The sequence below is a fragment of the Ochotona princeps genome, chromosome 2 (assembly GCF_030435755.1).
Source record: "Ochotona princeps isolate mOchPri1 chromosome 2, mOchPri1.hap1, whole genome shotgun sequence".
Classification (NCBI taxonomy): domain Eukaryota; kingdom Metazoa; phylum Chordata; class Mammalia; order Lagomorpha; family Ochotonidae; genus Ochotona; species Ochotona princeps.
Window position 1 is genome coordinate 40,736,875 of NC_080833.1, and position 16,641 is coordinate 40,753,515.

The 16,641-nt window shown below is 54.7% G+C and overlaps 1 protein-coding gene across 3 annotated transcripts in view; it reads right to left on the minus strand.

Annotated features, from left to right (window-relative positions):
• Nucleotides 1–2,108: 2,108 nt before the first annotated feature.
• The window catches only part of TTC39A (tetratricopeptide repeat domain 39A), a 35,112-nt gene continuing 20,579 nt past the window's right edge, over nt 2,109–16,641 (minus strand). For 2 of the 3 annotated variants that reach the window (XM_058654970.1, XM_004588667.4), the window contains exons 7-18: nt 15,609–15,708; nt 15,004–15,069; nt 13,434–13,542; nt 12,924–12,991; nt 12,781–12,840; nt 11,849–12,010; nt 8,361–8,452; nt 7,540–7,660; nt 4,967–5,078; nt 4,181–4,295; nt 3,206–3,322; nt 2,109–2,597 (exon numbers count right to left, since the gene is read on the minus strand). In XM_058654970.1, coding sequence (XP_058510953.1) covers nt 2,474–2,597; nt 3,206–3,322; nt 4,181–4,295; nt 4,967–5,078; nt 7,540–7,660; nt 8,361–8,452; nt 11,849–12,010; nt 12,781–12,840; nt 12,924–12,991; nt 13,434–13,542; nt 15,004–15,069; nt 15,609–15,708 — 1,246 coding nt within the window. In that variant the 3' untranslated portion in view covers nt 2,109–2,473. The remainder of the gene's footprint in view (nt 2,598–3,205; nt 3,323–4,180; nt 4,296–4,966; nt 5,079–7,539; nt 7,661–8,360; nt 8,453–11,848; nt 12,011–12,780; nt 12,841–12,923; nt 12,992–13,433; nt 13,543–15,003; nt 15,070–15,608; nt 15,709–16,641) is intronic. The other variant, XM_058654976.1, reaches the window with a different exon arrangement.

Here is a 16,641-nt window from a genome sequence, read left to right on the forward strand (position 1 = left end):
CAGCACTTAATGTTTAATCTCCCTCCAACAGATGGTGTCTGGTGTTCCAAATGTGTGCTAATGTGAAGAAACCAAAACAAATCCAGTGTTAGCTAGCTAAGATCTTTTTTTCTTTCTTTCTTTCTTTCTTTTTTTTTTGGATATTCCTTCTATCAGCTTTCTAGCAGAGAACTTTAGTAACAACTTTGGAGAGGAATCCATTTTCTCACTTAATAGTTGACTATACACTGGAAGCAAATGAAAAACGGTTCAATTACAAATGGGGTTTTCAAACCCTCACAAGAGGTTTCAAGTTTGTGAGTCAGCCGTATTGGTCAGTAACGAATGTGACACCAGATTCAAAGAAGCCATGTGAGTACTCAGACGAAAGGCACTTGCCAGCCAGCCTTGGCAAGCGGGTTTAGAGTGGCCCAGGGAGCTCCCCTCTGCTGCTTCGATTGCAGGATACAGGCACCCTCACAGCTGCATTTATGGGACTGTGCCAAGTACAGAAGAAATGTCAAAAATGCACTCTGCTCGGTTTTAAATGTGAAGTGAACAAGGAGAAGATTATTGTCTACTCCCAAAAGACATTAGCGTGGATGTGATTCCAGAGGAAGAAATGTCTGGATTTGGTTCCTGTTCTCAATGGTTCTAGCATTCAGCAGGCCAGTACTTTCTGAAAACCCAGTGCCATTCTGCAGCTCTGAGAATATCTCAGCCAGCCCCCAGCTGAGTCTTGGTTTGGGGAAGGCCTTTTAGGGTCCTAGTTTGATGCCAGGTCTTTGCTTTTTGCTGTGAGTCGCAATAACTGTCTTGGAAATGCTCCCAGTCTGACTCAAGAGATAAGAAAATAGGGAAACCAGCCAACACATGGGAAAGCTGATAGCAACTGCTAGAAGCCAGCCAGCCAGAGGCTTGTGGCCAGGGAGAGACTCTGTTCCCAAGGGCCTGTTTTGATCACATTACACTCACTGCTCCCCTGATGACTGGGTTCACAGGTGTGGGGCAGGAGCTAGACTTGCTGTAAATGAAGATCGTTGCTCTCTCAGTGTCCTGTGGCTACCTTAGAGAGCCTCTGCTGAAGGAAGCCTATTCTTTGCAGTTGAAATGCTTGGGGACATAAGGCTTTAGCAGAAAAGTAGGAAGGTCTATCTGTCATCTTTTTGCAGATGAAAACTCAGAGACAACCTGGAGTTAGAATCAAAACCAGAAAGCAGGAAGGAGCCTTAATCCAGTCCAAATTGCTCAGCTTTAGAAGGCCGTCAGCTTTTTCTGGTCACTTCAAAAAGCCATGGCAGCGTCAGGGTTGGACAGCCTGGTCAGCTGCCTGTCGAAGGCAAACGCAGGTAGGGCTATCCTCAGGCCGGTGCGTTGAGGTGGAGGCGGCAGAAGCCCACTACAAGCATTCTCTCCCTGCAACAATGATGCCTATGGCAGTTTGATCTTTTTTGTCTTAATCATAAACCAGATTCATTTGTTTAATCTCTTCATCATTAACCTATTGTCTGAATAAAACATCCATGGACTATGTAGCTTCTGGTCAAGACTTTCTGCATTGCCTAACAAGTCAATTTTATTTTATGCAAATGGATGCTGTGTGATCTCTGAAGTAAATAAACTTTATTACTTAAATATATATTTTAACTGAAAAATCTAAAACATTTACAGTAGGCCGAGAATAACTGGTCCGTTTCTAAGAAAAGAAAGAGCTGTCAGCCAGTCAGATGCCTCAGGGAACTACAGTTTTTGTTTCGTGACTGTTCCCAGTGTTTCAGTGTGGTCCACAGCAAGGACGCAGATGGGTTCCAGGATCCTCTCTCACCTCCCCACCTTCCTGGCTTTGGCACAGAAGGCCCAAATGGTTCGCCCATGAGGCCTTAGTATCCCCCTTCCCCACTGGAGGAAACCAATCTTTCAATGGGTCTCCCAACTTCCTCTCACTAAAAAAAGCTGCTTGTTTGTGAGATTGGAAAGTTATAAAGGGAATGGAACGAAGTATAAGAAGTGGTGAGAGGCTGTGTCTGGCGTCCGGGCCATGACAGCATGGACGCCCGAGACGCTTGCTCAAGTTGGACAGACATGTAGGCCTTCGGCATTCTGTAGACACTGAACTCGGCTCACATAGGTGAAAACATAGATTTAAATGTACTTGGTGGTTTGCTTTTTTTTTTTTTTAAAGCCAACTCTGATCCCATCAATATATTTCTTAGGAAAATGTAAACTGTTCATACATTCTCTTAGACGTCACAGTGAAAAACAAGTACCCGTATGTGTGATAGGGCAGGCAGAGGGCTCCACCTGCTCTGCCCTTGGCAAAAGGCCCTTGGCCACACTGGTGAAAATGTCAGTTTCGCTTCTGCACTGATACCCACAGTGTGCCATCCCCATGGAGCACCAGTGGTCCCCAAAGGCTGGTAGGGCAGGGGAAGGGGGTCTTCTGAAATGTTTCCAGGAGTGCTGTCCAGCTGTCTGCCGGGAGTGCCGCACAGAGCTACAAGGACACCGAGGAGACCAGGGGTCTGCTGCCATTCTCCAGGGAAGACTTGGCCTGCAGTGTGGCTGCCTGGATCCGGAAATGTGTCCTTGACTCCATAGAATAGTTCTTGTAGTTTTGCCTGGAAGGAAGTAGAGACACGCCTGGTGATGTGGCTTGGGCCAGAGAGCCCTTCTCCCTCCACTGGAGCTGTGAGAGGCCCCACAGCCATGGGAGATTTCTGAAAGCTTCAGCTCCTGCCTATGCCAGCCTTGCCCCACAGCGTTCAGCCTGGAAGGCTAGCCCCTCACCCTGGGTACCCTGCCCTCTGGAACCACTCTCAGCTCTGTGACATCCCTAAGCTTGAAGGACCTCAAACACAAATGGCTGGGACACAGGAGCATGGGATCCACTGTCTTCCCAGGCACATGAGCTTGGAGCTGCAGCTTGGGGATGGAATACAGGCAGCCCATGCAGCAGCTTAACCTGGTGTACCACAAGGCCAGTCCCTGTAAGGGGAGTAAGGATCCCTGGCCTGGAAGGCAGGAAGCCTGGGTCCTCATGCCAGGCCTGTAATGGCCTGGTGACATGAACCTGGGCAGCTCACTGCCTGTCTCTGGGATCCAACTGCTCAGTGGTGAAGTGGGGATGATGCCTTTTGCGAGCTGGGTTCATAGATGCGGCCTCGGCGTAGATAGCCACCTGTGCCCACAGGGAGCTGAGGACAGACGGAGGTGACCCAGGCCTTACTTGGCAGATTCCAGAAGTTTGATGGCTTCTTCATTTCTGCCTTGCTCCATGAACAGCAGGGCCAACTCGAGCAGAGCATTGGGAATCAGGTAGTGGTCATATTTAATCTTCTTTTCACTGCAGAATAGAGGGGGGACATGGTCCTTCAGGTCCTCTAACCAAGCTTCCCTCCGAACCTCATGGGAGGATTTCCTCGTGCCTGTAGTCATTTCAGAAGGCCCCCTCCCCTAGCCCTGGAGACCCCAGGGCCAGTGTAGCCTTCCCAAATCCTGTGCCCCAGGACTGCTGCCTATCAGCTCACTCCTACCTCGGGACCACCCTGCTTCCCTCCCAGGTGGATGGTTCCTCAGACCAGAAGGTCTGGCTCCCTTGGGCCTACCCAGGTGCTGCCCCAGAGTCATCCTTCACTACAGGACAGAGTTGAGCTTAGTGAGCTTAACTTCTGGCCTTTCACACATCATCTCCAGCCCCCGGGCCCCTACCTTGTCACCATCACCCCCAGTGCATGGGAGTGGGGGATGCGGGTGCCTCCCGCATGCCAGCCTTTGCACATGCAGTGCCTGCCCCACTTGCAGCTCTCTCGCTGCTTCCTCTGTAAGATCAGCTACCCATGTCAATGCCCGTCCCGGAAAGCTTACCCCAGCATCTCCCCCTGAGGTTTGAGTCTCTCCTAAGGGCAGCCCTGAATGTCCTAGGCCAGAACACTGTGCCCAAGGGCAAGGGCAGGGAGGCTGAGCTGCATACTCAGAGTGGGGGGCACCACTCACTCAACAGCACACATGCACTCCTGTAGTCCCACAGCCTGGTGGTGCTGAGCGCTGGGTCTGAACTAACAGTTCCCGCCTAGGCCAGCGAGAATCCCCAGCCCAGAGCCAATCCTGGTGCACTGTGGGTGGACAGCAGCTGGCTAAGCCAGCCACTGGAGAGGCCCTGAGAAGTGTCCAGGACTGCAGGAGCAGCCATGCGGGCACTCACTTGGCAGAGATGCTCCTGAAATTGTCTTCGGCCTCCTGGACGCGGCCCAGGTACTTGAGACAGAGGCCTTTCAACAGCTTCACCAGGCACTTGTCATCCACTGAGAACTCGTTCTCTGGACACAGGCGTGAAGAGAGGAGACAAGGTTTACTCATGCCCCTACACTGGGCCTGGCGCAATAGCGTAGTGGTTAAAGTCCTCGCCTTGCACACGCCAGGATCCCATATGGGCGCTGGTTCTAATCCCGGCAACTCCACTTCCCATCCAGCTCCCTGCTTGTGGCCTGGGAAAGCAGTCGAGGACGGCCCAAAGCCTTGGGACCCTGCACCCGCGTGGGAGACCTGGAAGAGCTCCTGGCTCCGGATCGGTGAGTACCAGCCTTTGCGCTCACTTGGGGAGTGAATCATTGGACAGATCTTTCTGTCTCCCCTCGTTTCTGTATACCCGCCTTTCCAATAATAAATTAATCTTAAAAAAAAAAAATCCCACACTGCCGGGGCCACACTCCCAACTCTTGGGAGGTCACCTTGAGCAGGAAAAACAGACATTGGGGGCAGTGACAGCACAGTGAGGTCAGGAATGACTGAGGGGACTCCAGAGAGCATGAAGACCCACAGGAACCCTGACCCTGATGAAGGATAGTCAGAGGGACTAGCGTTGAAGCCAGCCTGGAAAAACAAAGGATGGCTGGTGGGGTACAGTGAGGAAGGCCCAAATTGGCAACAGGAACCTGTAACCGTGGAGACCTGAGCTAGCCAGGCAGGTCCGAGGGCCTGCGTGAGTCACCTGGGCCTTTTCCCAGCATCTCTTCAGCCTTGGTGATGACCTCCAGCATCCCGTCCGTGAGCTCCCGCTGCTTCCCAATCACAGCATAGCCGTTCCAGATGTACATCATCTCCTGAAGGGAGGGGACAGGTCAGCCCTGGGATTCCTGTCCGGCTGGGCCCTCCCTTGTCCCATCTGTAAAATGAGAGTACTCAGCTCGGAGACTCACAACTGAAGGCCCTTCTAACTCTAATCTTCTGTGACATATTGCAGCCTAGCCTATGAGGTTATGGGGTTGGGGAGCTCTGTCACTTACTACTGGGTTCTCACTTTATTCCAGTGACAACTTGGGATGGGCCAAGGTCCTGACTGGTGTGTGCCCAGCTGCCAACAACTTGCCATCCTTTTTTCACTCCAGGTCTCCCTGGGCGCTGCTTCGCCCCCTGCCCCAGCTGCCTGTGTCAAAACTCTTCCCATCCTGCCCCCTTTCTCCAAGAACTCCTCCTTCTTCCAGCAGATAAGGCACCCTGACATCCTGCAAGAACCTTAATTCGCTGATTATAGAACTTAAGTCTGTGTTCCCTTCTCTTCTAGTTCCCTAAAGCAACTGGTTCAATAATGGCAGCTCCTAGTCTATTTCCTTCATTTAGATTACCGTCTCGCAGACTATAAAACATACCCTGACCACCTTTTTTTTTTTTTTTTTTTTTGCCTTGACTGCCAGGAAGCTCAGAATACTAAATTAAATGTTCACCCATAGTAACTTGTTCACTTAACTAAGCAGTTCCTAAATTACCAAACCAGGAAATAAAGGTAAGAGTGATTTGCATCCTGGAAGTTCTAGGAAAGACACTGCTATGGTTTTTTCTTACTATGCTCTAGGAAGAGAATTTAAGTTTAGGCCAATATTTCTCAAATTGTGCTGTGGTTCTGAGACAGCAAATAATGGCTCTAAGAAAATCTATGCTAGATAAGCTTTGTTTAGACCAGTCTTTCCCAAATGTTACTCACAGAAATAATTTTGGGTATAAGTAGTGTTTTGCCTATTATAGTTTGGGGAAATCCCCCAAATTCTTGGTATCATTGTCACCCCTGTCCTTCCTGCAATGCTCCCCTCTTAGGCTGGTGTTGAGGTGTGGTGAGTAAAGCTGCCACCTGCAATGCTTGCATCCCAGATCAGCACAGTGCATGTCCCAGTCACTCTACTTTCTGTCTAGCTCCCTGCTAACGCACCTGGGGGAGCAGTGGAACATAGCCCCTGCACCTACATGGCAGACCTGGATAAAGTTTCTAGCTCCCGGCTTCAGCCTGCCAAGCCTTAGCCACTGCAGCCATTTAGAGAGTGAATCAGCAGACGGGAGATTCTCTGTAACTCTGCCTTTCAAATAAGTAAAATAACACTTAAAAACTCCCTTGCTCATTTGATAATACTTAGCACGTATATATTAATCCACAAAATATCATTTAACTACTTTGGAATATTCATGACATAAGCTCCAAAAATTATATGTAAATATTAAACTTTTATAAATATTTAATAAACCTTAGCAGCTGACTCTCATAACTAACTGCTATACAAAATGAACAGTATATGTGAGGGTACTTTAAAAAGTTTCAAGAAATTAAAAATCTTTATTTTGGTACAAAAAATCTTGAAACCTGTTGAATACTTTTTTATATGTAGTATGAATTTTCCATGAAAGTATTTAAGTGCTCTCATATCTCCATTTTCCATTAAGAAAATTACTGCTGTATGAAATGGGCAAGGGATATATTAATTCTTAATTAATTTTACATTACAGCAAAAGGGAACCTATCTACAGGTACACAGCTGGTGAGAGGGCAAGCCAGGCCGGAACCAGGTGTGCCTGAGCCGACCTGCCTGCCTGTTCAAGGACTAGCAAGGATTCCCAACAAGCTGGAACCTTATCTAACACCAGCTCAAATCCTGCAAGGAATCATGGCTGAAAGCATGGCTTCCGGAGCCAGACCACCAAGTTCTGATTCTGACTCTCCAATCCACTATGTGACCTCAACATTTAGGTTGTTCTTTCTGTTTCTCTGTTAGGCCTCACCACCCCCATTTGTAAGGTGATGTCCTCATCAGGAGGCAGCAGGCACTGTGGGGGAAGGGCCTGGAACACAGATGTCCAGTCACAGCACTGGCTCTTCCTGCTACTGTCAGCTCAGAGCTGACTGTAAGGGGGTGCCTGCCCTCAGAAAGGGCCGGCCTGGGCAAGAGGACAGAGCAAACAACGATCATAACCATGATCAGACAGGCTGTGGAACTGGCCTGGCAAGGGCCCCGCCTGGGGACAGAGGGGCGGGACTGCCCATGAGTGCAGCTCCTTCCACCTGCAGATGCCCGCAGCCTGCTCACTGGTCTTCCAGCACCAGCCCACATGGGTCAGGATCTTCTTGGGAGCCAAGCTAGCTGGAACTCCTCTGACTTTCTCCACCCCAACCCCCGGAGAACTGTGAAACCCTCTCAGGTTCCCCCAAAGGCATGAAAGACACTGCATTCCCCCAAAGGGGAGACTCTTACAGTCTAAACTAAACCAGAGGGCAGGACCAGTCCAGACCCTCCTACCCACCAGGGCGGGGATGGGCAAGGAGACAGGGTTGGAGGAGAGGTAGCGTCTGGACTTCCGGATGGCAAACTTCTCCGTGGGTAGAGATTTGCCAGCAATCTTGAGCTTCAGGCCTGGCACAGCTCTGTAGAAGAGATGGGGCGGAAGGAAGGAGGGAATAGGTAAAAGCCGTGAGGGCCTGAGGGTCCTCAGCCCACCCAGCTGCTGCATGGCCCCTGTCAGGAGGACACTGTGCTATGGGACTGCATGTGGGGGCCAACTTTGCCCAGACTAGCGAGGGTTTGGGCTGCCCCAGCTGAGCTTGGCCCTACCGCCTTTAGCAGCCTTGGCCCCACTGCCCAGATGGGAGACGAAGCAGCCACTGGTTCTGGGTTCCGGGCCAGGCTCTCTCTCAGTGCATTGTCTAGTTGACTCACAAGCAGCCCTGCAAGGTGGAGGCTGTCATTCCCATCTGACAGAGGGTATACTGTCTCGGGCAACACAGCTGAGAGGCGGCAGTGGTTGGACTGGTTGGTCCTGGGATTCCAACCCTGGGACTCTACTGCACTCCTCTGAGGATGCCAGGTTTAAGCACCTGCCCCCCACAGTGGCCATCCCTGTCCTGCAGACCAGCTGCCAGAGGCCTGATAGCGGAGGATATTGTCCAAACTGGAACAACACCTGGGAGCAGATGGGAAGGGTTTCACAAAGGGCATGGCTGCAGAAGCAAGGGGTTGCAGTGAGGCACTGACACCTCCAGCCATCCCAGGGCAGGGAGCTCAGGGTGCCTCCGGCAGGAATGGGTCACAGTGTAGGCCTTCTATGGGGACACTGCAGGGACCCACCGGAACAACTCCACCTCGTCATCCCCAAAAGGCTTGTAGTCCTCCTTCCCAAACATGCTGAGGTAGGCGGCCTTCATGTAAATGTAGGTGGCCTATGGAAAACAGAGCAGGAGTCAGGACGGCCCAGCCCGGCCTCAGAAGTGCCTTCGGGCCTCAGCACCCTCAGCACCCTCAGCCCAGCGGAGGGGCTCATCCGCTCCAGGCCCCGGGGACAGATGCTGAGGGTGAAGAGAACCTAGTAGCCTAGGCTGCAGCTGGAGTTCAGCCCAGGAGGAGCCATGTCAGGCGGCTGCCCTGTCCACTCCGAGGCCGTGCAGGGCGACAGGCAAAGGCCTGGTGGAGCAAGGCACTAGACCAGGGAAGGCGCTCAAAACTTCGTAGTGGGCCTGTGAGGGACACAGAGAGGAGTCGCAGACGGAACAATCCAAGCCAGGCTAGGGTGGGCACGGATGGGCGTGTGAGAGGTGGCATGAGAGCCCCGGGTGCAAGCATCTGTGAGCCGGACACTCATACACAGCCCTCACCTCAACCCACACACACGGCCGGGCAGAGCCCGCCTCAGCCTCCTGGTACCTCACAGCCAGAGGCGGCGGCCCCTTCCCCAGGCGCTCCGTCACCCCTCGCCACGCCCCGGCCCCAGAAATGCCGGCGGGGTTAGCCTGGCTCCGTGCTGCCCTCCAGTGGCCGAGCTTGGTGTCACGCAGTCCCGGCCTCAGCCAAGGGCACCTGCGGGCCCCACGAACCCGGGGAGGAGCCGGAAGGGGAGCGGGACTTATTGCGGAGACACAAGGCCGCAGCCACCTTGGAGACCGGCTCCTCAGTCAGCCTCTCCTGAAACAGGAGGGAAAACGGGAAGTCGCGAGCCGTGTGACGGCAGGCCGTCCTTCACGGTCATCCTCTCTCTGCAGGCCTGTGGTCCTGAAGGCTCCCCCTCACACCAGCCAGCCCCACAGGGATCCCTTGTTCCGGGCTGTGACAAGCCATCTCCCTTCCCCTTCATCTCCACGCACGCCTCGGAGCTAACCCCCCTCATCCCCAGCGCACTTGTGCGCCCATCGTCCCAGGGCCCAGCAGCCCTGCACCCTCGCTACCTGGTCCCTGACATTACCGAGTCTGGACACAGGCTGGCTGGTGGGCTTCTCACCCTCCCCTGACTAGGGCTCTTGTTGCCACTAGCCTGGTACAGGAGCGGGCACTAGGGAGGCCCAAACCACAAGGGCTCCCTCTCGCCCTCTGCAGCCCTACGGCCCTGACCCGCCCCCTTACTCCTTCAGGGCTCCCCTCAGCCCTGGCTCTTCACACCCCAGCCATGCCCTTCTGGGGCATTTCTCTCAAAGCTCGCCCTCCCTGAGCCACCGGGGGCTGGGGAGGATGCAGTGAGCTTGAGCTGTGGCCACCCCAAGTTATGTCTCTGGCTTGTGGCTAAGGAAGATGGCCGCCATCTCTCCCCTGAGCGATCCGTGGTTGATTTTGCCTGATGACTCCTCTGAGATCTGTGCCAAGCCCAGCCTTGTCCTCAAGAGAGCCACAGCAAGTGCCAGCAGCGGCTCTCCACAGCACCAAGCCCCAGCTCCCTCCGCATCCTCGTGTCCTCGGCGGCCTCCTTCTCCTCCCAGGCCTCCTCCTCCTTCAGCTCCTCAGCTGGGTCCCCCGGGACTACCCTTGGAGCTCCTAGGCTCCCAATTACAGCAGGGACCATGAGCCACTCCAGCTGCCGGCACTGGTGAAAACTCGGAGGCCTGCAGGAGCCACTCTGAGCAGTCCAGGCTAACAGCAAGGCGGGACAGTGTACATGGCCTGGGCCTTGGCCTTGGCTGTGGCTTCAGAACTGGCAGTTAGTTGACACTGTGGTGCCCAAGTGCTGGAGCTGGGGAACAGCCAAGGCCCCAGAACTCAGAGTGTTACTACCTGGCTGATCACAAGGATACCTGAGGGGCACATTCCAGGGAGAGGGACCGGAGTGCCTGATTCCAGGAAGCCCACCCTGCCTCTCACAGCAGCTGGTGGTCTCCCCAGGCATCCTTTCTGCCTTGTGGGTGAACAAACCCATGCACAGCAGCTCTGTTCTGGTGAGGGTTTGGTGGTGAGCAGGAACGGAAGCCAGGGCCTATGGACAGGCCTACAAAGCCTCTGCAACAGCTGGGTGGTCCCAGGGCAAGCACAGCCCCTAAGGGAGGCCTCTGAGGCCCATGGAACTGTCCTTCCATTGCCATCTGTCACTCACAGCTATGTGGCCCAAGGTCACAGACCCTCTGTTAGCTTGGGGGTCCCTCATGGGCCTCCCTGGGAGAGTGTGAGGGGAGCACAGTGCTACACACATGGCGAGGGCTTCATGAAAGCCCCGTCCCTCCCCAACTGCCAGAATGTCCCCTTTGTCTTTGTCTCCAAGCCACAGCACTGTAGCAGGAGGGATGGGACGCAGGGACAATGCCGAGGCAGATGGCCCCCCCCAGCAGCCGGGAGGTCACAGCCAGGTTCACTAGAGAATGCTGGGAGAGTTTAGCAGTGTCTGCCACAGGCAAGTGGGTTCTGTGTGTAGACACACCAGGTCAGGTGTTCCCTGATGAGCTATGACCACAATGGCTAGTACTTACTCTGTAAGTTACCATGGTGAGTTAGACCTAGCATGAACGGGCATCTCTTTATCTTTAGCATCTCTGTAGTCCTCTCCCCATCTTACCCCCATGCTACTTCTAGGTGTCTGCCTTCATTTTTCTTCTGGAAAGCCCCCCGCCCCCTATTTCCAAACCTCAAGGAATCATTCCATTCCTTCATCCCAGGCATTGACATGCAACCTAGGTCAGGTCATTGAGGCTCCACTGTGGACTTTGGTTGAAAGCAAAGAAGGGGCAGGAGAGGAACAGCACCTGGCTGCCCTATCACAGGAAGAGAAGAACCTTGCCATGCAACAAAGGTGTCACAGAGGACAGCACAGCCTAGGACAAACAGGATCTGAATCCCTGGAGCCAGCCCTCCCTGAAGTCAGCCGTGCCTAGGATTTCCACTCATCTAAGCCAGTGAGCCTTTTGTGTTTCAGACTTGCATAGTACAATATGGTGGCCCTCAGCCCCATGTGGAGTTCAACTCAAATGATGAAAATTTATAAAATGTTATAAAATGTAAGACAGTGCTTCCCAGTTGCAAGCAGCACATGGCCAGTGCTCAGGGCCTATGTGTGGCCGGTAGCTCCTATACTCGGACTGTTTGGAAACAGGCCACATCTCCTCCTCCCGCTTGGAGCAGACGGTCCTACAGCCCAGCACTGGTCTAGGCAGCCCAAGCCATGTCTGTCCCTGTGTCTGATCATCACATCTGACAAGTCTCTGCTCCACACTCCCAGCCTGCAGCGCCTTCCAGCACTGGGTCCTCTTAGACCCAGCTGACACAACCGTGTTTGGCTGGGTGGGGTAGTTGACCCTTTGGTGGGGACCTCTTGGTGTGGATTGGCCTGACCTCCCAATATGTCCTGATACTTCGTGTCTGCCCACCTTGGACCAGGAGTTCTCCTTGCTGAGCAGGTCGGCGTAGAAGTAGGCCATCTTCCACTGGCCCTTGTAGGTGAAGCACCACATCAGCTCCCAGTAGCACATGTGGTGGAACTGTTTCCAGTGCTGCTGCGCCTCACAGCACTCCTCGAAGCGCCTGATGGCCTGCAAGCACCCATTGGGTTAGCCTGGGGTCTGCTACCTCACACCCCCACCTTCTCAAACACACCCTGTCCCGCCCCCTGCGCCGCCTCTGGGCAGGATGGCTAAGATGGGGGTGGGGAGCTACGAGGGCTGACCTCCGGACCTAGGCCAGTTCCTGCCTCTCCTGGGATGGAAGGAGGGAATGACAAATGGAGGGGACAAATGTCAATGGACAACCCAGCAATAGAATTACACCCATGTCACTGAGCAAACCCCACAGGCTCCAACAGTTTCCATGAGGTTAGCTGAGCTGGGGCTGTCCGCCCTGCTGCCTGAAGAAATCACTAGGAAGGTGGGCTAGAGAACCCACAAATCCATGCTGCAGGGTCTGTCTTGGCCCCCTGCTTCATGCTAGGGTGCCAGCACTGTGAGCCTCTCTCTTCCTGGCCCTCTCTGCCCTGACACCAGCACTCCACTCACCTGAGTCCAGAGTAGCCTCACCTGAACAGGTGGCCCTTTTCTGCCCTTTGCCCTCCTCAGGCACTTCCCTCACAGGTGCAAATCCTACAGATCTCCATCTCTTAGTCAAGATCCTACCAACCACCACACCCCCCCACCAGGATCTTCCCAGGCTGCCACTGTGGGAGTCGCCCCTCTTTTTTTATTGGCTGTCCTCTGAGCCCCCCACTCTCTCCAAGAAGCCAGCCCTGTTCCAGGGTGAGGTGGGGAGGCATCTATGTAAATCTAACATCCTACTGGCCTGTGAGACCCCAGAAAGCCCCATCACTCACTGCGTCTATGTTGCCTTTAATGGCTTCAATCCGCCCTGCGAAGAACAGGAAGATGGCGCCCTGCAACGACATTCATGTGGGTCCCCGTGGGTCCCTGGCAACCTGGCAGGCCCAGAGGTGCCATGCAGATGGCGGGAGCTCACCTTTGGATAGCGGTTCAGGTAGGGTTTTAGGAGCTTCTCCGCCTCCTCGATATTGACATTGCCAGTACCTAGAGGGTCAGGGGTGGACAGTGTCACCACCATCAGCTACTGCAACCCTTTCAGCAGCCTACCAGGTGTTTCTCTGGGCCTCTGTGGACCCTTCTGTGAAATGGGGATGATGATGTTTCCTACTCCAGGATGAAAGGAAGATTCCCTAAGATGCTGCAGAAATGTCCCTGGCATATCACAGGCCCTGGTAAGCAGGGGCCTATGGTCGCCGCTGGCTATGCCCAGGCCCACGGGGTGGGTGTCCATAGCCCTATAAGGAGGGCACAGCCACCCTAATACATAGATGCAAGCTGAGACTGGAACACAGTCACACTGCAAGGTAGTGGGTGGTGAGCAGGGAAACCCCCAGACACCAGACCCAACTCTGCTGTGATCCACAGCCCCATGCCATTAGGGACAGGCAACCCCCGGAGTCCCTGGCCCTCCCATGATGGCCCCTACCAAGCACAAAGGTGAGAAAGGTATGGTAGCACAGCAGTAGCATGACGCACAGCACGGCACGGAAGCTGTGGCCCGACGCGCCCTCCTCCAGCTGCAGCAGCCCGTAGTCCTGGGGGAACAGGGGGACATGGGCAGAGCCTGAGCTGGTACTCGGCAGCAATGAGGTGCGCTGGAGTTGGGGCCCGAACTCTGGAGGCCAGGGGCAGCTGCTCCCAGGCTGTGTGGCCCCAGCGTCAGAGGCTGCAGCCTCAGCTCCCTTCCAAGGCCAAGGGGAGACAGCTGGAGAGGCCAGTGCAAACGTTTGGCTAGGTCTCAGTGTCACCTATCTCTTCTCCCACGCCTCCCAGTGTGTGCCTGCTGGGCTGCCCTATGATGGCCCTGAGCGCCTGGGCAGCCTGGGACTGGCTGTTGGGAAGCGGGTAATCCTAACCACAGGTGCCAGGCACAGACAGGGCTGAGAGGGGGAGAAGGGCTGGGAGTGGGACAGCTTCCGGAAGAGCAGCCCCCACTGACCCCTGTTGTCTGTGCTCTCCATCTGCCCTCCAAGGCCTTCTTGTCCTTTCTGAAGCAGGGTTCCAGCCTGCCTCACCCCTCCACTGCCTCTAGGACCAAGATGAAGGCCCAGCTGGCCAGGTAAATGATGCCACACTGGCTCTGACCCAAGGGCCCTCTCAAAATGAAATAGGAAGGGGTTTTCAGGGCCTCAGCCCATGCTCCCTAAGGCTCAGGCCACAAGTTGCAGACAGTAACCAAGACTGTAGGACCCACATACAGGAAACAGAGTCCCAGCAAGGGGAGGGTTTTTACCTTCTCAGCCCCAGCAGAGAACCTGGGCTTGACCCTGGCTGACCCATATCCCCCTGGGCTCTCATGAAAGGCCTTGGCTTTGTCATGTTTGCTTTTATAATCAGGCTCCTCTCATGCCAAATGTGTAACAACATTTTCTTTAATAAATTACAAGTCACCTAACAGAACAGTAATTTATACACAGCAATATAGAGATCTGTATGGTCTGGCATTGTGGTATAGCCAGGAAGGTGGCCTCCTGTAATGCCATCATCCCATGTGGGCACTGGTTCAACTTCCTATCCAGTTCCACGCTAATGCACCAATACTCTGTCTCACTTCACAAAGTCTCCTCTACCAAGGTGCTCTCCGGGGGTGGTAACTTCAACCAGGACGCCTGTGGCTGCTGAGTTCTGCTTCTCCTAACACCTGATGGGCACTGGGGTTTCTGCGGGCATCTCCCAGGGGAGGAGGCTGTACAGGGACTAGTCCGGGGGGCAAGACTTCGGTCAAGGTCTTGACATGAGAGGGTGGCTGACAGGAGCAGGGCCAGGCTCCTCACACCTGTCAGGCTCCCAGAAGGTGATCTCAGACTCCCGCACAGGTTGCCCTCTCTCACACACACACCCATCCCTGGACCCCCAACCCCTGGGTCCCCCACCCCGCCCTGGGAGGCACGCAGACACTGTGGGGCCTGAGCTGGGACTGGCACCCAAGCCCTGCAGCAGCTCAGGCCCACCTGGGCTAGCCCAGCTTGTCTGGGTGCCAGGAGGCAGGTGGTTACCTTGTTTCCTGAAAACCCCACAAACTCCAGCAGCCGCAGGATGCGAGTGGGAAGCATGGAGAGTGTCTGTAGGGACAGGGTGAGGGGTTGTAAGGGGTGCAGAGGACCCTGAGACCTGCTCTTTGAACAGGTCCGCTTATCTCTCTCCCCAAACGCACACACACACCTCGGGAAAGGCACCCAGACACTGAGGGGAAGTGTGGGCTCTGACCCCCCTGAGTGCTCCCTCCTTGCAGGTCCACTCTCACCCCGCAGTGCCCCCACCTGGTCACTCCTAGGATTCTCTGAGATCCAAGCACTTCCCCCACCCCCGGCAAGCCTCTCCTTCCTTCCCTGACACTGACGGCACTGAAGCGCTAGCTCTCTAGGAACAAAGCCATTTGGGAGTGATGGAGCAACAGAGCACAGATTGTGTGGTAAATTCAGGTACCTCAAAGGCTCACTCCACAGGGAGGACCCCTGATGGCTGGCTGGCAAACCTTAGGTTTCATCCATGGGACGGGAAACCTGGCCTGCCCCGCCAGGCCTCCGCAGAGGCAATGTACAGGCAGGCAAATGCAGGGCAGAGTTGGGTCAAGCAGATCCGCAGAGGGGGACCCGCTCACCAGGTTGAAGGCTCCCACGCCGAGCTTCACTCCTCCCTCAAAGTGCCTGTGGCTCTCTCCTTTGCAGTACTGAGAGGACTGGACCAGGCTGTCCAGCTCCCTGTGGGAAAGAGGTGTGCCTGGTACAGCCTCACGCTGGAGGCTGAGGGCTGGGGCTGTCCCAGCTGAGCCCAAGAAGGCCCCCGCCCCGGACTGGCCTGTGAATCCCCTGGAGCCACAGCTGCCATTCCAAGAGCTGACACCTGAAGAATTTCTGCCTCCCCAAATGCTGTGCTGCTGCCACCACACACACACACACACACACACACACACACACACACACACGCCAATGCATGCGCTGTTTCATGCAACCACAGGGCCTTTGAGATATTATGAAGTCCAGAGGGGGCACCTGAGCCCCGCATCACTGGTATCTTAGGCTCATGGCTCTTCGCGGACAAGAGGGATTACCCTGGGCATTACAGGGTGTTGAGCAATGCCCCTGCCTCTGCCCATCAGATAGCTAGCCAGACCACCAAAGTGTCTCCAGACTGTGCCAGGTCTCTGTTAGAGGGCAAAGTCAACCCCAGGTAAAAACCACTGAGCTAACTCAAATGCCCCCTCCTATGGGAAGCCTTCCTAGAACCTTTTGGGATCTGAGCTGCTTTCTCCTGGCCACGAAGTGCCCAGAGCCCAGCTCCTGGCCCACTTGGGGCAGGAGAAAGATATTACCTGCCTCTCTCGTGAGCCATGAGCATTTCTGGGGCTCTTGGTAAGCACTGAGTGGGGCCTCTCTGGGCCAGCACCCCATGACAGTAGGGAGGAACACGAGTTTATTCCCAAGCACACCTCTATAGATATGGAAGGTGGAGGGTGGGGAGAGCCTTCAAGACCCCTTGGGGTCTGGCCTGGCTGGAAGAGGTGGCCTCTGAGCTGAAACCTGAGGGATGAGGTGTGGTCAGGGGCAGACAGAGTATTTCTAACAGAATGGACAGTGGCATGTCCAAAGGCCCCGAGGGAGTCCAAGGTGTTATAAGGTGGGAGTTACAGTAAG